We start from the raw sequence: 22317 nt of genomic DNA, 5'->3' as shown, positions 1-22317 counted from the left end.
GACATATATGTCTGTTCATGTCTTCTGCCCATTTTTTGATATGAGTATCTGTTTTTTTGGGTGTTGAGTTTGAGGAGTTCTTTATAGATCTTTGTCTCTCCAATCCCGTGGGATGCTTCTTTGTTTTGTTGACTGTTTCTTTGCTGTGCAGAAGCTTTTGATCTTGATGAAGTCCCAAAAGTTCATTTTCACTTTTGTTCCCTTTGTCTTTGGAGACATGTCTTAAAAGAGGTTGCTGTGTTCAATGTCAAAGAGGTTACTGCCTATGTTCTCCTCTAGGATTTTGATAGATTCCTGCCTCATGCTGAGGTTTTTCATCCATTTCGAGTTTATCTTTGTGAATGGTATAAGAGAATGATCAGATTTCATTCTTCTATACATAGCTGCCCAATTTCCCCAGCACCATTTATTGAAGAAACTGTCTTACTTCCACTGAATATTTTTTCCTGCTTTGTTGAAGATTATTTGACCATAGAGTTGAGGGTCCATATCTGGACTCTCTACTCTGTTCCTTGGTCTATGTGTCTGTTTTTGTGCTAGTACCATGCTGTCTTGGTGAGCACAGCTTTGTAGTAAAGCTTGAAATCAGGCGTGATGCCCCCAGCTTTGTTTTTCTTTTTCAACATTTCCTTAGTGATTTGGGGGTCTTCTCTGGTTCCATGCAAATTTTAGGATTGTTTGTTCTAGCACTTTGAAAAATACCAGTGGAATTCTGAGATACAACCTTACACCAGTTAGAACGGCCAAAATTATCAGGACAGGAAACAAGTGTTGGAGAAGATGTGGAGAAAGGGGAACCCTCTTGCATTGTTGTTGGTGCAAGCACTTTGAAAAACAGTGTGGAGATTGCTTAAAAAATAAAAAATATAGCTGCCCTATGACCCTGCAATTGTAGTACTGGGAATTTATCCCAAAGATACAGATGTAGTAAAAAGAAGGGTTATATGTACCCCAATGCTCATAGCAGCAATGGTCACAATTGCCAAACTGAAAGAGCCAAGATGCCCTTCAACAGACGAATGGATAAAGAAGATATGGTCCATATATACAATGGAATATTACATCTCCATCAGAAAGGATGAATACCCAACTTTTGTATCAACATGGATGGGACTGGAGGAGATTATGCTGAGTGAAATAAGTCAAGCAGAGAAAGTTAATTATCATATGGTTTCACGCATAAGGAATAACATGGAGGACATTAGGAGAAGGAAATGAAAAGTGAATTGGGGTAAATCAGAGGGGGAGATGAAGCATGAGAGATGACTATGGACTCTGAGAAACAATTTGGAAGGATTTGGAGGATTTGGAAGGGAAGGCGTGGGGTGGGATGGGCTAGCCTGGTGGTGGGTATTAAGGAGGGCACATATTACATGGAACACTGGGTGTGGTGCATAAACAATGAATCTTGGAACATTGATAATAAATAAATAAATAAATAGACTTATGGGAAGTTCCTAGATGGAAAAAAAAAGAATCAAGTGTTTCTTCTCAGCAGCACTGAGGACCCCAGAGAGGCCCAGTGTGGAATTTATCCCAAGGTGCAATAAACAGGACCCTTAGTCTAAAGGAGTAGTTTTCAAAGTGTGGTCCAAAACCACCACCAGAAGCAGCATGTGGGAATTTGGTAGCAATTCAAATTCTCACACACGCCATCCCACCCCAGGTAGACCTACTGAATCAGAAACTCTGGGATGAGGCCTGGCAATCTCTGCTTGAAAAATGAATGTTCCAGGTGACTCTGACACACAGGTTTGAGAAGCACTGGTCTAAAATAGTGTGTGTGTGTGTGTGTGTGTGTGTGTGTGTGTGTCCAGAAGACAAACATGCACACAGGAAAAATCAGTCCAGTCAAAACTGAGTCTTACGTTTTATTTTCATGATACAAATAGCAAGAGAAAAATTAATTTTTACATTCTTAAATAAAATATATTTTCTCAATAGGGAATAATTTGTGCCAATCAGAAAGGACAAGAAATTAAACCGGGCTCGATGGGGAAAGGAGTACTACCCTATGACGTCCAGGTCGGTAATATCTGTTTCAATAGAGAAGAATGTTTTACAGTTTTCTGCTAGTCATTGTACAACTATTTGTAACCTGTCTTAATTTTGTAAAAGGAAAATTTTAGGAACCTAACTGTTTCTTTCCTTCTAGATTATAGATGAAAATGGCAACATCCTACCACCTGGCAAAGAAGGGGAAATTGCCCTCAGACTAAAGTCTACACGGCCCTTCTGTTTCTTCTCTGAATATGTGGTATAAGAACACAGAATGTGCTAGTCACAAGTTAACAGAAAGGTGGCATAGGGAGTCATACAGACTTGGGTCCAAATTTCATATCCATCATGTGTTGCTGTTTAACCTTGAGCAAGTCACAAAATCCAAGTCTATTTCATCAACTGTAAAATGGGGAGAATATCATCTATCTCCTAAAAGTTTTGTAAAGATTAAATTCTATGTGTAAGAAACCAGTTGCTGTGCTTGTCCTTAGAAAGACAACTAGGCAGCCTGCTGAGGGGAGGGAGGGGGTGATACAGGGCAGAAGACATGAAAGAGGGGTTTCCTTTTCATTATATTCTTGAACCTTTTGTTATTCTACAGTAGGAACCACATTTTTTTTAAATCTATTTCTTTTAGAAATAGAATGTGCAAGGCACTAGTCACTTTATGAATGTCATGCCCCTTTTTCTATTTTGACCAAATTAATCCCCAAAATCATCTTTGGTTCCTAGGACAATCCAGAGAAAACTGCTGCCACAATGAGAGGGGATTTTTACACCACTGGAGACAGAGGAGTGATGGACAGTGATGGGTATTTCTGGTTTGTCGGCAGAGCTGATGATGTCATCATATCCTCTGGGTTTGTGCATTTGCCACTCTTAGAGAGTAACAGATGACCAGGGGAGATCTCCTTGGATGATGTAGTGGCCAAGAGCTTCTTTTCCTCTTCTAGGTACCGTATCGGGCCATTTGAAGTGGAGAGTGCGCTAATTGAACACCCAGCTGTTGTTGAATCAGCTGTTGTCAGCAGTCCGGATCCAGTCAGAGGAGAGGTAGAGTGAATGTCATTCAAGTAGCAATTTCATATTTTCCAGTTCTATCCATTTGACCCTCTGGAGAGTAAATCAGGAGTAATCATGTAATTCTCATGACAAAGCACCATGTGCCAAAAACGGGTACTAGGCACTCAGCTTTACAAATGAGTTGTGTCCCAAATGGGAGATATTAGGATTCATTTAGTGGTGACAGAAACTCAACTCAAACTGATTTAAGTTTTTTAAAAAATGAATTTATTGGCCCACACATAAGTGAGGTCTTCAGGTACAGCTACATCCAAGGGTTCATGTGAAGTTAGCAAAGCTTTGCCTCTCTTCATTTCCCGGCTGTTGTTGTTTAGGGTGGCTCCATTCAGCCATGTTCTTCCTACGTGGTAGCAACTGATTCCAAATGTACACAGCTTCACAACCAGTAAAGGAGACATCTTCTCTTCCAACAGTTTCAAGCAACTTCCAGAGTAATATGTGTCTATCTTAGATCACATATCTAAACAGTGTGGTCCAGAGAATGGCATATGCTCGCTGGCCAGACCTGGATCATATGCTGATCACTGGAGGTAGAAGTTAGTGTCAAGACCACCAGAGAAGTTAGGGTAATGTTCCATAGGAACATCAGGGTACTATTACTAAAAGGGGGGGAACAGATGCTGCATAGAAAAAGCAGATTTTACTGTATGTACGATGGTCATGGAAATCAGAATACATTGTCTCACAGAAACAATGTAAATAGGAGACTGTGGCCAGGTTCCCAAACAAGTTTCACTAGCCTACTTAGGACCTAATGAAAGGGAACTTAGGCAATGACAGTAATAGCCTTAGTTTTAAGAGGAAGCCATGTAGTATGGAAGGGAGATGTTTCCTTTCCTCATGGAAGTTTCTGACAGATTTAGTAAGTAGCAAAATTCCAAAAACAGTTTGTGTATCAGCATCCTCCCACATGTCTTTCTCTGATCCTTTTTTAAAAAAGATTTTATTTACTTATTTGAAAGAGAGAGAGAGAGAGAGCACAAGCAGGGGGAGTGGCAGAGAGGGAGAAGCAGACTCCCCACTGAGTAGGGAGCCCCATGTGGGGCTCCATCCTGGACCCAGGGATCACGGCCCAAGGCAAAGGCAGACATTTAACCGACTGAGCCACCCAGGCGCCCTCTCTGACCCTCTGCAGTGACTCTATGGATCCCATACTCAAACCTCTTGCACCACCTCCACATCCAGTGGGTTCTCTTCTGCAAAGTACTTTTCTCTTGCCACCATATTCTCATTCTCTCAATATAGCTGGTTTCATTTGAACATTAGAAGTAAATACGAATTGGAATCAATGTATGAATAATTAATAATTTAAAGTATAATTAACTAACCTCAATAATTATCTAATTGGTGGGTTTTGTATAGTATAGAAGCAAGAAATACTAGGCAAAAAAGACCTTTCAGAGGTAGAGTGATCCTTCCAAAGAATTCATCTCCCAGCATACAAAATCCCTCCACCAAGCCTCCCCAAATCCCTTTCAAACCATATTCTCTGGAACCTCCATTTGTCTCCCTATTACATGCTTCTGTGTAGGTCTGGAATAAATGATCATCTGCAAATCAAGGACTGCCTGTATAATATATAGGACTAGTCTGACTGAAATGTTAAATACATGTGTGACATGTAAACAAAACTCAAGTTTTAGCTTTATTGAAACACTGCACTCCTCACACTCACAAACCATTTATCTAGAATTAGATCTCAAAACCCCACTTGTATCCAAGTTCAAGGGTGATCTCTGGATCTGCGTTCATCACTCAAGTTGCATTAACAAGTAATTATAAGTACCTGTCTGTGCTCGGCTTTGGTTCCAAACTCCTGATGTGTCTGAAAGAAAAAAAATCAATATAAATTGACTTTTCTCCTGCAGGTAGTGAAAGCTTTTGTTGTCTTATCTGCACCCTTTAAATCATCCAACCCAGAGAAATTAATTCTTGAACTTCAGGATCATGTGAAAAAATCAACTGCACCTTACAAATATCCAAGAAAGGCAAGTATTTTTTGACCAAAGTTAAGTGTTACCAAATAAGGGTCTAAGCTATTTAAGTACATAGATTTTACTAGCTTTTGACTTTATGGTAGCTCATTATATAAGTGGATGACACTTCAACTTGTTTAGCCTTAAGAATTTTGCTTTAAAATTTTTATTTTAGGACACTTAGATGTTTGATACACTAGTTTCTATCAACTCTGCAATACTGAGTAAACTAAGGATCCTTGTAAGACTAATCGGTCCCATTCCATGAGGGGAAAAAAATGTAAAGACAGCGTTTGATTCAGCTATCAGTATTCTCAAGCCATAATACTCTTCAAAGCACAAGCCTTTTAAGTATCAAGTGACCAAACTTAAGGCCCAGAAAAAAGATGCTATCCGAAGAAACTGTGGAATGTTTCCTGAAAACTTCTTCAAGGGAGGATTTAAGGATAATTGTATATAAAAACAATAATGGCACTGCAATTTCCTTCCTTCGCATCCTGGAATACTGTTGGTTGATACTGATCCTTAAGATGAGAATTCCATTCAACTGGTATTTCAGCCAAAAGGTAGTTAACTTCAGCCTCAGAACTAGATACATCTTCTCCATCAGATTTACTAAATCAGTCACCAGCTGATTTGCAGAAACATTGAGAAAATTTTTAAAGTCACATCTTGAGCAAGGGGAACAGAGAAAGGATTTTACTCTGAGCATAATGGGTAAATTGTACTCAAAATTAATTCTCAAAAGTCTCCCTTAAAAAAGGGCTGCAGGGTCCATCTCTTTAAAGCCCCAAATCTAAGAATTAACTTGCTTCTCTGTACATTTAGGTGTGGCCTCTATTTCCTAGGGGCAGTAGAGGCCCAGCTCTAACTTGAACTGGAAGGGGAAGCAATGGAGCAAAGGATCATTATATCCTCTGACAAAGCATATAGTCTTTGCACTAAAAACTCATGATGTAGGTCCATTGTCAACTGGATAATAAACACAAGAATTGCAATGAGTTTAGGCTAAGATGTCCCTCAGACTCAAACTTGTCAGTTACATGAAAGCTCTCCCAATTGTATTGACAACTGGGATTGTCAAAACGGAATCAAGTGTCTCATAGTATGTTTCTCTGTTAATTAGGTGGAATTTGTTCCAGAACTCCCGAAGACAATCACCGGGAAAATCAAACGCAATGTTCTGAGAGACCATGAATGGGGTCGAACATAGCCTAATAAGCAACTACAGCATTAAATAGTCAGTCTTCTTTTTAGTCCTTGCTTCTTGCTTATTTAGAGACTACTCTCTTGCAATGCTGAAGGTTTTTCCTGGTTGAAAAACTCAATTTTTTGTTCTGTACTTAGCCAAAAATTATATAAATAATAATTCAAAAATATTTGGGAAAAAGTTATGACCAAACTAAGGCAGTGATTTTAATGACCTACAGGGTTTTAAATAGCAAATGATTGCTTAGAAAAGCACAGTGGACAATCAATTTATCTTGTGCCTGATTAAGTCAAAATAAAGATTAGAACTATTCTAAGAAAAGTGTTCAAGACAGAATTTCTTCTGCCTAACATCTTGTATTGCTAGTTCTTTAAAGTGAATTAAAGGGGTGCCTGGGTGTTCCAGTCGGTTAAGCATCTGATTCCTCAACTCTGCTCAGGTCTTGACCTCAGAGTCATGGGTTCAAGCCCCATGTTGGGCTCTATGGTAGGTGTGGAGCCTACTTAACAGAAATAAAGTGAATTAAAATATTAATTTTAAAATAAGTAATATAGGGGCACCTGGGTGGCTCAGTAGGTTAAGTCTCTGCCTTCAACATACAAATGGCTTTCAGACACATGAAAAATGCTCATCATCACTAGCCATCAGGGAGATTCAAATTAAAACCATATTGAGATACCACCTCACACCAGTTAGAATGGCCAAAATTAGCAAGACAGGAAACAATGTGTGTTGGAGAGGTTGTGGAGAAAGGGGAACCCTCTTACACTGTTGTTGGGAATGCAAGTTGGTGCAGCCACTCTGGAGAACAGTGTGGAGATTCCTCAAGAAATTAAAAATAGAGCTTCCCTATGACCCTGCAATTGCACTGCTGGGTATTTACCCCAAAGATACAGATGTAGTGAAAAGAAGAGCCATCTATACCCCAATGTTTATAGCAGCAATGGCCACAGTTGCCAAACTGTGGAAAGAACCAAGATGCCCTTCAACGGACGAATGGATAAGGAAGATGTGGTCCATATACACGATGGAGTATTATGCCTCCATCAGAAAGGATGAATACCCAACTTTTGTAGCAACATGAATGGGACTGGAAGAGATTATGCTGAGCGAAATAAGTCAAGTAGAGAGAGACAAGTATCATATGGTTTCACTTATTTGTGGAGCATAACAAAGAACATGGAGGACATGGGGAGATGGAGAGGAGAAGGGAGTTATGGGAAATTGGAAGGGGAGATGAACCATGAGAGACTATGGACTCTGAAAAACAACCTGAGGGTTTTGAAGGGGCAGGGGGTGGGAGGTTGGGGAACCAGGTGGAGGGTAATAGAGAGGGCACATATTGCATGGAGCACTGGGTGTGGTGCAAAAACAATGAATACTGTTACGCTGAAAATAAATTAAAAAAAAAAAACAAAAAAAAAAAACCTCTGCTTTCAGCTCAGGTCATGATCCCAGGATCCTGGGATCAAGTTCCACATCAGGCTCTCTGCTCAGCAGGGAGCGTGCTTCCCCCTCTCTGCCTGCTACTCTGCCTACTTGTGATCTCTCCCTCTCTCTCAAATAAATAAAATATATTTTAAAAATAAGTAATATAAATAACTCAAAAGCCAGTAAGTACTGTATTACTTTTAAAAAAAAAAAAAGATTTACTTATTTTAGAGAAAATGGAGTGGGGGTGGGCAGAGGGAGAGAAAATCCCAAGCAGACTCCCCACTGAGCACAGAGCCCAACATGGGGCTTGATCTTACAACCCCAATATCAAGACCCAAGCTGAAATCAAGAGTTGGACGCTTAACCGACTGAGTCACCCAGGCACCCCATACCTCCTTTTAAAGCATAGAATATCCCAAGTTTGGTTTACTTAAGAGTAATTAATCAAGAGCAATTATTAAGAGTTTTATATCTGTATGTTTTAGGACAATGTACATGACTTTTGATACATAATGTGACATATAAGCATCTTTTATATCTATTATAAAGCAAAAGATTTAATAAGAGGAAGAAAAAGCACAGAACACCAATCTTTAGGGAACAAATTTATTTTGCTTTTTCTGAAAGTATCAGGAACTATGAAAAATAAGCTAAATATCTGGCCATACCAAAAGCAAAATACAAGTAAAAACATTTAGAAATCATGTGTGAACTTACACAAACATGTTTCAAGATACTAAGTTTAACACTCCTTCCTCCACAAAGCAAAACAAGTTTATTAAACCACAATACTGAAGTTTTTTTAACTGACACAACTTTAAAAAAAAAAAAAATTAAAAGGAAAAAAAAGAAACCATTCAATTCCCATCCTGGAAATTTGTCATTTATAAAACAACATCCTCAAATGTCAGCGACAATAAAGTTGGGAAACTTTTCACATATCAATAAAGGAATTTGGATTCCAACAGAACACAGTGCTTTAGAGCTGGGGAAGAAGAGCTTTTGTCGCACTCAGGTCTTACCAAATACAAATAAACACAAGAAGATTCAAAACGAACTACTAAAGCAAAATCTTTCTGTAGAGTAGCAGCTCTCACAAAGTAAAAGGAATCCAGTTCTTCAGAGTTAGCTGTTCTAAAAGCATATGGCCACTTTTATTCCCGAAGTCGCAGAGTCTTGCACTATCAAAATAAAATGATCTTTTTCTTGGAGTAAGTCCAATGAAGGCACCAAAATCCTATCCTCCATGTTCACACAAATGACACTTAAAATGCTCTTACCATCCTTCCAAGATGACCTCAACCTATTAAGAGTTAACACTTTAAATATCGAAGATCTAGAAGGAAGCTCCAGCCTCATCTGCATTAACCAAGGTCAGTCTGTAACAGCCTTTGCCCCTCCCAAATCCTTCTAGTCTGGACCACTAGTTTAGGAGGATAAAAATACACTCCCATATACCCTAGCCATTAAATAAACACAGACACTGGTGCAGGAAGACTCAACATTTATAATACTACTGAACTGTTTCAAACTTAATAAACCCATCTCCAAAAGTTAATTTCACAGCCTCTTACTATTTACTCATAATCTGGACTTAGTATGCAGCCCTCTTTGGTGTCCATCTATTCCAGTGTTCTTCAGTAATTTTATGCTAGAGGAAACCTTGAAAAATCTTCCAAATTAAGGGAACCCTCATGGCATGGGAGTATGAGCAGTAAGTTAAGGATGCTCTGATTTCACAAAAACCCAGAACTATCAGACTATGACTCACAGAGTTCTTTTTCTTCTTCTGGAGAAAATCTCAGGCTGAGATTCAGAGAAGAGGTTCCTCCCTCAGTCATGCACCAGTTTTAGGAAAAGGAGAGAAAATGCTATTTAATTAGGTTTTGCAGTTCTTCATGGAGAGTTGTAGTTAAGGCTCCAGACTTGTTGCTATCTTTTCTTCATTCTCAAGCCCAACTGGCTGTGGAAACATTTCAAGAGTTCCTTTGGCAGAGTGATAGTTCCGAAGAGTCTGTTTCTTTTTAATCTGAGAATCTTATCACTTTCAAGAAAATACATTTTCTCCAGGACCTTGCAGAAACTTGTTTCATTGGTTCATGTGATGAAAAATGTCCACTGAACAGACTAGTTTCTATAGCCATACTTGGGCTCCTGAGCACTCAAAAAAATCTGGCCTATTATCTTCTTGTATGTACTCTGGCAATTCACCTTTCAACTCAGACATCCTGCATCCTGTTGAGAACTCCTCCTCTGACAAGCCACTGGATTTCTGTATGTAGATTTATGTGCTCTTTGTTCAGACTTTAGTTTTTTTTTTTTTAAACATTCTTATATAAATGGGTCTTTAATAATAATTTTTGCAGCATTATCCAGAACTTTCATTTCATCTCCAAGTGTTTTATATCAGCAGCTCTCTGTGAAGAAAGCCATGTGCTATAACATCGTCAGGATTTTACCAAAATGAGCAAAACTGATGAGCACCCGAAGTAAAGATGACAGACTTTCAACCTTCAGATATGAAGACCCATTAAATTTATACTGCCTTTCTTTTGAGAGGCTCCTCATAGCAGAAAAAGCTTTCTTGAATTTCATCATCATTACCAATCTTACCAAAGTTACAGTATGACAAATATTTGTGAAATCTGTTGATTTATCAGCCCAGATAGAGAAGCTGCTGCTTTTCAGTTAATTTTTTAGCATCAGGTGACATAATTTAATAAACTGAAAGTGAAGGTTTTTCAATTTCTTGTACTGCTTCTTGCTCTAGCATTTTAACATTATGTTGAGATTAGGTTCTTACCAACTATGTGAATTTTTCTTTTCTTGGTATAAGTGCTGTTACTAAATAATTTGCTTCTTAGACCTTTTACTAAATGTGATTTTAAGGGGCACCTGGGTGGCTCAGTGGATTAAGCCGCTGCCTTCGGCTCAGGTCATGATCTCAGGGTCCCGGGATCGAGCCCCGCATCAGGCTCTATGCTCCGCAGGGAGCCTGCTTCCTCCTCTCTCTCTGCCTGCCTCTCTGCCTACTTGTGATCTCTCTCTCTGTCAAATAAATAAATAAAATCTTTAAAAAAAAAAAAATGTGATTTTAAGATTTTATTTTTAAGTAATCTCTACATCCAACATGGAGCTTGAATGTATCACCCCGAGATCAACAATCTCATGCTGTATGGACTGAGCCAGCCAGGATGCCCCTGAATGTTTTTTTTAAACAAAAGTTTACTGTTTTGATATTCCAGATGCCATTAAAATAACAAACATTTTTACTTATCAAATGGTTTTGACTTACAGTTACAACTGCTGGGGAAATGCTAGGTTTGTAAGTTGCATTCCACTGACAATATATAATGCAACAGAACAGCTTGGATTTAAGTCTATATAAGACCACTGAAAAGTAGCTTTCGCTATAAAAAAAGAATTTGTGTCTCTTGTTGCACTGACATACTGAAGAAACTCAGAGCACTAATTCTTCATCACTAACCTTAGCAGAAATGTCTGTAGTTCTAGGCCTAGAATGGTCCTCTTCTATCTCACACCATGGCTTCAAAAATTCCAGCAGTGGACCATCAAATTTGTAACAAATGTTCATAAAATGTAAAAACTGACATAACTAACAGAATCACAAAAAGATAGAAAAAACTTCACAAAAACAATTCACTTCTAAACCTGTAAAGCCCATGTTTTTGCAATGTTTATAACAAAAGTAGGGACAGCTGAGTTGCAACACATAAAAATTCCTTCCTTAAATGAAAATTTCCCTATGACTTTCTCTTTTTTACAGAGTTTGTTTGCTCCCCTAAGTTAGATGCCAGCACAGAAGGGAGGCTGGGGAAGGTAATCAGGAGGGAGAAGCCAACACTATCTTCCTTCCACCCTCCCCTCCACAGAAGTGTTCATCATTATCCAGAGCCTCTCCTAGCTCAACCAGATGCATATAGGCCTAACTGCACACTGGCATAGAGGGTTCAAAAGATCTTCAACAGAACCGTTAAAGGGGTTTCTCAATCACCGTTCAATATTACGAGTTCAGCATTATGCAGCACACAAAGGTCAAAAACAATATATTTTCAGTCATAATTTTATATGGACTCCTAGCACTATCTCACCGAACGCCACCTGGGAAACCCACCTGCAACACCAAAGGAGGTTTTTTTTTTTTCCTTATGAGAGGTCATTTTCACTTGACTCAGATCTTTCTGTGACTTGACTTTCGAGTTCAGGTTTAGCTCCTCCCTCATTCACCACCTGTGTCTCAGATCTTGGTTTTGTCTGCTCCGGTTCCTCATTATTTTCTGGTACCACCCGCTGGTTATTTTTTCCTTCTGCTGGATCATGTTGATTTGATTTGTCACCAGATTCCAATTTAGCTTCTTTCCCATTTCCTGCTTGCACTGACTGCTTTGGGTTAAGCTGTGATGGGTCCTTCGCACTCTTTACCACCTCCTGGAGATTATATTTTCTGAACAACATATAATCTTTCACAACACTCAGGCAACAGACAGCTTTAATAATTTCTACTACCACCGTGTACTGCGGATTAGTGAGATCCACTTTATTTTCCGAATTGAGACTGCCTACTATTCCTGTAACAAAAAGAAGAGGGAAACAGAGGGAGAGGGATACCATGAAACTTGACAGATACAAATACGATCTTTCATCTTTCTGTTTGGGACTTGTTAAACCAATTTATATACTAGTCTACTCTTCTACATGGACCCCAGTCAAATTCTGTGAATTCTGGGCCCCTGGGTGGCCCAGGTCATGATCTCTGTGTCCTGGAATCAAGCCCCATTATTGGGTTCTCTACTCAGTGGGGAGTCTGCTTGTCTCCCTCTCCTCCCACCCCCAGCACATGCTCTCTCACACTCTCTAATGAATAAATAAATCTTTACAAAAAGAAATGCTGTGAACCCTTTCAATAAATAAATACAAATGAAATCTCAAGACATTAATTAGAGTCCTATTTTTTCAAAGAAAATTAAATCTTGATTTGGAAGATTACCTATCTACCTACCAGAAAGTCTCATATCCAACATATTGAAATCTGTTAGGTTTGATGTTATTTTAAGGACATTTTTTTTTTTTTTAAATCATCTCTGCCCCCAATGTGTGGCTTGAACTCACAACCCTGGGATCAAGAGTCACATGCTCTACTGGCTAAGCCAGGCAGGTACCCCTATTTTTTTTTAAAGATTTTTATTTATTTGACAAAGAGAGAGAGATCACAAGTAGGCAGAGAGGCAGGTGGGGCGGGGGGGGGGGGGGGGGGAGACAGGCTCCCCGCTGAGCAGAGAGCCTGATGTGGGGCTCAATCCCAGGACCCTGAGATCATGGCCTAAGCCAAAGGCAGAGGCTTAACCCTCTGAATCACCCAGGTGCCCCCAGGTACCCCTATTTTAAAGACACTTTAATATACTTCTTTTATACTCAAAATTATAAGCCTTAAGTTGTAAAAATAAATAAATAAATAATAAAATCAAGAACAAGTATTTAGTATTACATACTAACGTAAAATCACTAAGAAAAACATACCTGCCAATTCTTTGATAACTTCTTCTCTATTCATGTGACTGTTATTTCGAGATTTATATACAATCTGAAATGTCCCTTTGTTTGGAGCTTTAAACCATGGTTCCAAAAATGTTTCTGCATATTTCTTCATATCTTCTAAGAAAGCCTTGCATGTGCCTGAAATGGGTAACATACGTAGAATAACCCGAGTCTTCTTCTTCTTGGTTTTGTACATATCCTGGAGAATATGATGTACCAATTTCTCAGGTTCTAAAAGAAAAAAGCACAAAGCAAACAAGTAAGTTAGGAATAAAAACTCTCAGACAGGGGCGCCTGGGTGGCTCAGTGGGTTAAGCCGCTGCCTTCGGCTCAGGTCATGATCTCGGGGTCCTGGATTCGAGTCCCGCATCGGGTGCTCTGCTCAGCAGGGAGCCTACTTCCCTCTCTCTCTCTCTGCCTGCCTTTCTATCTACTTGTGGTCTCTGTCAAATAAATAAATAAAATCTTTAAAAAAAAAAACTCTCAGACATTTTAAAAGCTGTTCAAAATTGATGAATTATTCATTGGCAGTGACCTATGTCAACAGTATAATAGAAGAAACTACCATAATGAATGTTAAATAAGTCTAATCAACATTTTTCCCAACTTTCTTCACTGCCTATACTGATTGTTACTATATCTAATAGGTTAACTCTTTTTTTTAAAGTTTTTTTTTGAGAGAGAGAGAGAGAGAGAGATATCATGAGAAGGGGAAGGGTCAAAGGGAGAAGCAGACTCCCTGCGAAGCAGGGAGCCTGATGCCGGACTCAATCCTGGGACTCCAGGATCATGACCTGAGCCAAAGGCAATTGCTTAGCCAACTGAGCCATCCAGGCGCCCTAATATGTTAACTCTTCAGCATTGTTACTGCTTTCACTAAAAACTACTGTTCATGGGGCGCCTGGGTGGCTCAGTGGGTTAAAGCCTCTGCCTTCAGTTCAGGTTATGGTCCCAGGGTCCTGGGATCGAGCCCCGTGTCGGGCTTTCTGCTCGGTGGGGGAACCTGCTTCCCCCTCTCTCTCTGCCTGCCTCTCTGTCTACTTGTGATCTCTGTCAAATAAATAAAATCTTTAAAAAATAGAAAAAAAAAAGGAAGAAAAAAAAAACTACTGTTCATGAAGACACTTAACATTTTTGTGATGTCTCATTGTCCAACACCCTACTGTTTCCCTGTAACAATAGCAACTACAAACATAACATTATTAAATAGTACATTCTTTTACAAAACAAATCTGCAAGTCATTTTAAAAGATTTAATTTATCCACTAGTTAAGTCTGGACAATAATCTAGATCTTAGAACTCAGAGAAGCCCAAAACCATGAATCATACAAGATCATGATATGGTCCTTAGGCCATCCTCACTACTTACAAGTCTGTTTGGGGCTACTGAGTATTTTCAATACCTTTTTTTTTTTTTTTTTAGATTTTTTAAATTTTTATTTATTTGACAGACAGAGATCACTCGTAGGCAGAGAGGCAGGCAGAGAGAGAGGAGGAAGCAGGCTTCCCGCTGAGCAGAGAGCCCGATGCGGGGCTTGATCCCAGGACCCTGAAATCATTACCTGAGCTGAAGGCAGAGGCTTTAACCCACTGAGCCACCCAGGTGCCCCATGTTTTCAATACTTTTAAATTAGTTAACTGCATTAAAAAATCTAGGAACTTCTCCAGATTTTCAACTCCTTTTGAAAAACCAGAAGATCTGGCCCTACAGGCTTACATTCCAAATTGCCTGGCACTGAGAAGCAGCTGCTCCTCTTAAACAGAATATGTACTCTTGTTTCACCTAAAGTTACATACAAAGAAAGTGGTAAAGCCAGGTTTCCACTCCTAAGCCAATGTGATGTTCACCCCCCATCTGACCTTTCCATATGTCTAGTGCTAGAACAGTGTGGCAAAGACAGGTCAAATACTTAACTGAGTCATAACCATGAAGCCATTTTGTAGGCAGTGTTCTAAGGCAAGGAGATGTCCAGATATTATAGGCTCAATAATCTTCAGGTTTATTAGTCATACATACCTATTCCAAGTGTCCTGATGAAGACTACATTATTTGCTCCACTCTCCACTGACTGGAATCTCCTTAGCTTCATCTCTGTCGATGCTTTAATGTCACCAACTTCTTTCTTCAAGGCAGCCTCCATGTCATCATCTTCTCCCTCACTTCCAGATGGCTGCTGATCTTTGTCGATAAACTACATGAAACAAATGAGCAGAGATGCAAAAAGAGTTCATGTTAAAAGCTACAATTAACTACCCTATGTGAAATCTCCAATGGCAGACAGATCAATACTGACAATCAAGCTTTTTATTAAGAAACTGACATCGCAGGCGCCTGGGTGGCTCAGTTGGTTAAGCGACTGCCTTCGGCTCAGGTCATGATCCTGAAGTCCCAAGATCCAGACTCACATCGGGCTCCCTGCTCAGCAAGGAGTCTGCTTCTCCCACTGACCTCTCTCCTTTCATTATCTCCCTCTCTCTCCCTCTCAAATAAATAAATAAAATCTTAAAAAAGAAAAGAAAAGAAAAGAAACGGACATTGCTCTCAGCAAAATGTGGAGGAAAAAGGGAGTTCCTTCAGAGTGGGACACATATAATTTGAAAGTGCTTTGAAAAACATCTTAACTTTCTGGGACACAGGGTAACACATGCTCACCAGATGAATTCATTCAAGATAGACCTTAATTCCATCACCGGATACCTTTGCGCCTAATAAGACATTCTCCTTTTGGTGAGATTATGATGAGCAAGTAGAAGGCAGAGGACAAAGCCCAACCTGACACCCTGCAAACCCCAGTCCCCTCCCACGTGGGATATGTGTGATATTCCTCAGGCACTCCTGGCTGCCCTAATGCTAAGGGAGGGAAAAACCAACGGTTAATGAATAGAGATCACAGTCCTGCAGGACAAGAGTTTCTCTCATCTTCCAAATGTTTTAGTGATTTACTGGGGGGGGGAGGGGGGCGCATTCTTATCAATAACCTAACTTCCAGAGGGAAACTCCCAAATATCTTACTGTTAATGCTTTAGTAGAGGGGAAAAAACAACCCTAACTTGATAATGGCAAAGACTCTACTAATATCCCATAGGTCCTCTTTAACATCCAAAAGTTCTTTTGAAAATCTCCTTTTTCCTTTACCTTCCCCAACTTCCAAGTATATAATCAGTCACACCTCACAACCCCTGTGCAGCAGCTCTTTCTGCCCACAGGTCCTAACTAGGTGCTTTAATAAAGCCACAATTTTGCTCCAAAGACCTCTCGAGAATTCTTTCTTGGGCCTCAGCTCTGGACCTCACCTACATTCAAAAACTACATCAATCAGACTAAACAGGGCATAAAAAGCCCTGATATTCTACTAAGGAACAGGAAACAGAAAGAGTCAAGAATTTGCTCAAGGTACCAGTGTAGACAGGACACTCAATTCTTGCCCAGTTCTCTGCCCCACCATTATTAGTTTGCCAGAGAAGCACTAATAATAATTATACACATTTATGGAAACTTTATTATCTGCCAGGATGTATTTTATATACATAAGCACCTTTTCAGTCAACATTAAGTACACTAACATTTTTCTTTATTTAGCTCAGCAAGATTAAATAATACACCCACGTCCAAGCCCTAAAACTAGTAAATAATGGAACTTGAATCCAAATGCCCCCTGTATTATCCTCCCTCTTTTAATTCATTGAGGTGTTTGTGTATGTATTAGTCCTGATCCTAAGCTAGGAATATAATGATTTCCAAACTGTGGTGGGAGGTGGTGTGAGGACAAAAAGTTCTTACTTTTTAAATTGCATTTACATGCGCATTTTAAAAATAACTAGCACTAGTACTAAACCCACTATTTCAGACACACTGCTCAGGACAAACACCATTACAACCATGATGTAAAAGTGGTAAGATACGTCAGAAACTATGAGGACAAATTACGTTTCCTTTATTAACTTGGATCGTTTACTTAACCAACTTGAGTTTCAGTGTCCTCATGAACATTACTTCACACATCTACTGTAAGTAGTAAACGTTTGAGAGCTTCAGAAACACAACACTAGGCCGCAGAAGCAACCTATAAATAGGAGCCACTAATGGGGGAGGAAGAAAACAAAACAAAAACAACCGAAGGCCACAAGTTTTTGAAGCACACTACCCGGGAAAGGTCTGCAACCCAGATAAGGTAAAGGGGCGGCAGCACAGAGCAAGCCACGCCCCTCCGCCACAAAACGCGCGCACGCGTAGAAGAAAGCCGGCCTTGCAGCATTCCCTCACTCCTCAAAGGCCGCTTCCCCTCTCCGGGGCCCGTACCTTTTCCGGCCCATACATGTCGTCGCCGTATTCGTTGAGCAGGCTGTACGCCTCCTCCACGCACTTGCGTTCGTTCATGTTGCAGGTAATGAGAATGCCCTGTAGCCCGGGTTCCAGCTGCCGGGACCCGCCGCCGTCGCAGCGCCGCGCCCGCTTGGCCTGCACATACTGAGCTTTGCCTTTGCGCTTTCCGCCGCTCGACTGAGGCTGCTGGACGGGGGTCGCCATGGCGCGTGAGAACCGAGGCTAGCGAGAAACGTGTTTCTGCGCTATTCCCGGCTTCCTCACCTCTGCTGGCGCGAGCTGGTTTACGTCATGTGTGCGCGACGGCCTGCCCCTAGTCCCGCCTCCAAGTTTCAGTCGACTGCGCGGGGTCCTAGAGCCGGTAGGTGGCAGGCTGTGGACAGGTGGTGCGAGGCCCGCCTGTCGCGACAGTTGACCGGCACTTCTTACTGCTCTTAAGCCCATGCTCGGACTTCCCTGGGAAAGCGGCCTTCGGGTGGAGGCTGTTCTGTAAACTTACATGCTGGGCTTCCAGCTGGGTGTAAATCATGCTTGTAAAGAATGGTTTCATTTACCAATCATATTCACTGATTCATGCAGTTAGTATTTATTAAGTACCCATGTACTAGTTAAGGACCTAAGTACTCAATTGGGCAGAGCAAGACACATTTCATACACATCTTGCTCTTCTAGGCCAATGCTTCTTAGAAGTCGCTGGGGCCTTCCAAACCATCCTACTTATTTTTTGGTTCTGGTGAAATGTGCATAATCAATAGACTTTAGTACTCCTGTTGAAGGACCCCCAGAGGCACAAAGGAAGGATACAAAGTATAAGGAACTCCTCAGTTAGAGACCCGACTATTAGAATGAGAAATATAAACTACAGAGAAACCTGGACAAACTTCTTAGCATTAAACTGTCACTGAAGGAACATTTTAACTTGCAAAATCTATTTATATTCAGGGGCGCCTGGGTGGCTCGGTGGGTTAAGCCTCTGCCTTCAGCTCAGGTCATGATCTCAGGGTCCTGGGATTGAGCCCCGCATCGGGCTCTCTGCTCGGGGGAGAACCTGCTTCCCCCTCTCTCTCTGCCTGCCTATCTGCCTACTTGTGATCTCTGTCTGTCAAATAAATAAAATAAAATCTTTTAAAGAAATCTATTTATATTCATACCCAAGATAATGTCCATATCAATTTCACACACTTTTGATTGACGCTGATGTCATAGCAAGCAAAATTTTGGTGAGTTACTGGTCCAAGTGCACTTGGTTTGGACAGGAAATCACGTCCTCACTTCTGAACAAAACCATGAAGAGCCAAAAGGGTTTGTCCTTTGTTGCCCTAGGAAGAATTAGCTAATCCAGTGACCCCAAAATGTGGAGTGGATGGTCATAGAAAGTCAGAAATAGAGAACCTCGTAGTTATTGTAAGGCTTATATCTCTCAGATTGACATTCTTGTGACTCCCATGACAAAGTAATGCTGATGTGAACTAATGGTCTAGAAATCCATATACATATAAAAGATGTTTTGCTAACAGTAAGGGAAAGATGAACTATATCTTGCTACTTTCTTTTCATTCTATCCCCCAAAATGTTTAAGAACACTCATTATTCTGTATAGGTAAGCAATCCCTTCATAGTTAACATCATAATATTCTTCATACCCTAAGGTCAGGAATCCAGATCCTTATACTTCATGCAATTAAAAGTCAACTGGAACTTTATAAATCCCTTTTATAAGGGTGTTGGTGTCCCACCTTCAACAGTGTATTGCTTTGGTGAGCAAATGCAGGAGTACTGTGCATTTTACTGACCTAGGTATTTCAATCTCACATTCTGAGATTTAATTGTTATGTATGAAACAACAAGATACTAAGAGGAGGAAAAATAATTAGTTTGATGTTGAACTTGATGATTAACTGGGGTTTTTTTCTTCACTATATATATATGTAAATATGTGTATATATATGTGTATAGTTGTATATGTGCATATATGTATATATGTGTGTATATATACATATTTTTGTATAACTTTATCTTTCCTTAGGTTCTTTCCTTAAATTACTAATATTAATACTACTATTCCTGATTAGTGCTAGGTGTTAACTGCCCTATTCCACACTGCAGAATAGGACAAATGGAAAATACTCATTTCCCTTTCAGGGTGCCCCCTTCTGGCCAAATATGGAAGCGATTTCATAAGAAATGGAATCCTTGAGGAAGTGTTTTCCATTATGTCTTTATTTAATACTATTATTCTAGGGGATGAAGGCAGAGAAATAACAAGATTCTATCACCAACAGGGGAAGACTGGGGTAGAACACATGCAAGGACCACCTAGGACTTCTTTCCCTTTATTTTTTGTCTCCATTATGGTTGCTATGTGTTGTTTTTGTTTGCTCAGTAAATGAACCCCCTTCCTTGGGGAGGAGGTGGAATCCATCATTGGATGAGTCTGAGTGGAAAGCAGGGCTCACCTTGTGTCATGGAAACTTGAAATGTCAGGTATCCCTTATTCCCACCCTGTAAGGTGAGCACATCACCTCAGCTTCATCAACTGGATGCTTCTGTCTGGGACTGAGAATTGGAAGCAAATGTGTAAAGAGGCAGTGCCTGTTGAGAATTCATCCCACGAATGGCAGTGGCATCTCAAATCCACTATCAGCAGCTTTGCAGCCACTCTAGAGGTGACGGCAGTGCCAGACTTTCTAGAACATAGATTTAGTTCCAGCTTCCTAGCTCCTACAGCCATCCTTGGCACCCTCAGCCTTCCCTATAATTCTCTCAGCTTCCCAAGAGCTTCCAGTAAGTATCTTTCCAGCCTAAGTATGCCAGAATATGTTGCAATATTACTTACAACCAAAAATGTTGGCTTCTGTGTTTCACACTGCTTTCTTTTCTCTGGCCTTTTTATCCATAACTTCAGCAGCTTCAGCAAATATTCCCCATACTCACCTGCAGCTACTTCTCAGACACAGAGCTGCTGCCAGATTTGAGTTAATACAAATTCTAAAAGAGGTAATCTGATATACAAGGGGCACTGATATAATAGTCACTAATCTTGGGTTCTCTCCCCGAATCTTCCACTACTTCCAAAAATCCTGTCATCTTATTTTTTGCTTCCACCTAGATAATCAGCACAGTCTTTACTTTTCAGAGCGGAGATCGCAGAGCATAGATAGATTTCTGGAGGTCCTCAGTTGATTCTGAAGAACAGTTTCATTATGCTGGCATTGCTGGTGGTGTTTAGAGGCATAGAACTGCCTGAAACTCATTTTTTTCCTTTCATCTTCAGTGCCTAGCCTAGTGCCTGGTCCACAGTAAGTACTCAAAAAATGCTATTGAACATTTGAACTCAACCCCAAAAAATGTTCAATAAAGAAAAAAGGTTAAGACTCATGCTATTAAGAAGGGAAGTATACCAAATCCAGATCCCATTAAGCCCCACCAGAGGAGGGAGAACAGAAACTAGGAATTAGGAGAGAGATTTCCCAGGCAATGCTGGAAACACATTTGTGTCAAGTTTCTATTCGTGTGAACTTTCACCTCCTTTGGTTACCAGTCATGGTGAGTGGTCTGGTGTCTATCGTTAGGCACCAAGGGCTCTGTGATGTGGCTTGTAATAGTTGAAGGAAGGAATGGAGGAATAGTTTAAGACATTCTAAATTCTCGGGGCGCCTGGGTGGCTCAGTGGTTTAAGCCGCTGCCTTCGGCTCGGGTCATGATCTCAGGGTCCTGGGATCGAGTCCCGCGTCGGGCTCTCTGCTCAGCGGGGAGCCTGCTTCCCTCTCACTCTCTCTGCCCACTTGTGATCTCTCTCTGTCAAATAAATAAATAAAATCTTTAAAAAAAAAAAAAAAGACATTCTAAATTCTCTTTCCCTTTCTCTTCCTAAGCTTAAAAGTTACTGCCATGTAATTTCTACTTGTATGTTGAGGACAGAATCCATCCAGGTCCCAAACACAGACAGCATACACTCATACATTTTGTTCATGTTCTAACTGCACTATCCATCCAGCATTCCCTGCCTTATTCTCTTGATACCCAGCATTTTTCAGGAGATAGATGTCTTGACGATTTAACCCTGGCCACCTGCTGACTTGGTTTCTCCACACCTGCCACCTTCAGAGTTGGTATTATGTACATGATCAAGAGCCCAAATTCTAAAGCCAAAATTCTAAAGCCAAACCAGGTTCATATCCCAGTTCTGCCATGTTCTGGCTGTGGGACTCCAAGCAAGTTACAAGTCAAATTTCCTCATTCGCTATTAAAAAAGAAGAAGAGGGCACCTGGGTGGCTCAGTGGGTTAAAGCTTCTGCCTTCAGCTCAGGTCATGGTCCCAGGGTCCTGGGATCGAGCACCGCATCGGGCTCTCTGCTCAGCAGGGAGCCTGCTTCCCTTCCTCTCTCTCTGCCTGCCTCTGCCTACTTGTGATCTCTGTCTGTCAAATAAATAAATAAAATCTTTTAAAAAAATTAAAATAGGGGTGCCTGGGTGGCTCAGTGGGTTAAGCCGCTGCCTTTGGCTGGGGTCATGATCTCGGGATCCTGGGATCGAGTCCTGCATCCGGCTCTCTGCTCAGCGGGGAGCCTGCTTCTCTCTCTCTGCTTACTTGTGATCTCTCTCTGTCAAATAAATAAATAAAATCTTTAAAAATAAATAAATAAATAATAAAAATAAAAATAAATAAAGAAGAAGAAGAGGAAAAAAGATTTATTTTTATTAGAGAGAGAGGTAGAGGGAGAGAATCTCC

At 40.5% G+C, this 22317-nt stretch overlaps 3 protein-coding genes across 6 annotated transcripts in view; 2 read left to right on the top strand and 1 right to left on the bottom strand.

The window, feature by feature from the left end:
- ACSM4 (acyl-CoA synthetase medium chain family member 4) overlaps positions 1–6273 on the top strand; it is a 54178-nt gene extending 47905 nt beyond the window's left edge. Inside the window, exons 12-17 of the mRNA XM_045992950.1 lie at positions 1945–2025; positions 2156–2257; positions 2734–2861; positions 2955–3054; positions 4953–5072; positions 6187–6273. Coding sequence (XP_045848906.1) covers positions 1945–2025; positions 2156–2257; positions 2734–2861; positions 2955–3054; positions 4953–5072; positions 6187–6273 — 618 coding nt within the window. The remainder of the gene's footprint in view (positions 1–1944; positions 2026–2155; positions 2258–2733; positions 2862–2954; positions 3055–4952; positions 5073–6186) is intronic.
- THUMPD1 (THUMP domain containing 1) lies at positions 4118–17868 on the bottom strand. Of its 3 annotated transcripts, none has more exons than XM_045994267.1 (5): positions 17562–17868; positions 15279–15453; positions 13243–13491; positions 11840–12293; positions 4118–4909 (listed from the first exon to the last, which is right to left on the bottom strand). In XM_045994267.1, exons 1-4 carry the CDS (start codon positions 17787–17789, stop codon positions 11872–11874), a joined length of 1074 nt encoding a protein of 357 aa, XP_045850223.1. In that variant the 5' UTR covers positions 17790–17868; the 3' UTR covers positions 4118–4909; positions 11840–11871. The 3 variants fall into 3 exon arrangements, with proteins under 3 accessions (XP_045850223.1, XP_045850224.1, XP_045850222.1); XM_045994268.1 differs by lacking the exon at positions 4118–4909 and adding an exon at positions 8305–10121; XM_045994266.1 differs by lacking the exon at positions 4118–4909 and having other exon boundaries at positions 10804–12293.
- Positions 17545–22317, top strand: part of ACSM3 (acyl-CoA synthetase medium chain family member 3) — a 56313-nt gene continuing 51540 nt past the window's right edge. Inside the window, exon 1 of one of the 2 annotated variants that reach the window (XM_045994264.1) lies at positions 17545–17646. The gene's annotated coding sequence lies outside the window, so the exon portion shown is untranslated. The remainder of the gene's footprint in view (positions 17647–22317) is intronic. The other variant, XM_045994262.1, reaches the window with a different exon arrangement.

This window comes from Meles meles, chromosome 21 (genome assembly GCF_922984935.1).
Source record: "Meles meles chromosome 21, mMelMel3.1 paternal haplotype, whole genome shotgun sequence".
Taxonomy (NCBI): domain Eukaryota; kingdom Metazoa; phylum Chordata; class Mammalia; order Carnivora; family Mustelidae; genus Meles; species Meles meles.
The sequence above is the reverse complement of the archived record's forward strand: the minus strand, read 5'-3'. Positions and strand labels throughout refer to the sequence as shown.

Coding starts and splice junctions, on each gene's coding strand:
- THUMPD1 (XM_045994267.1), bottom strand. CDS start 17,789: ATGGCGACCCCCGTCCAGCAGCCTCAGTCGAGCGGCGGAAAGCGCAAA. Junction 15,454..17,561: donor ACATGTATGGGCCGGAAAAG/GTACGGGCCCCG, acceptor TGTTTCATGTAG/TTTATCGACAAAGATCAGCA. Junction 13,492..15,278: donor CATCAGGACACTTGGAATAG/GTATGTATGACT, acceptor TTTTTCTTTTAG/AACCTGAGAAATTGGTACAT.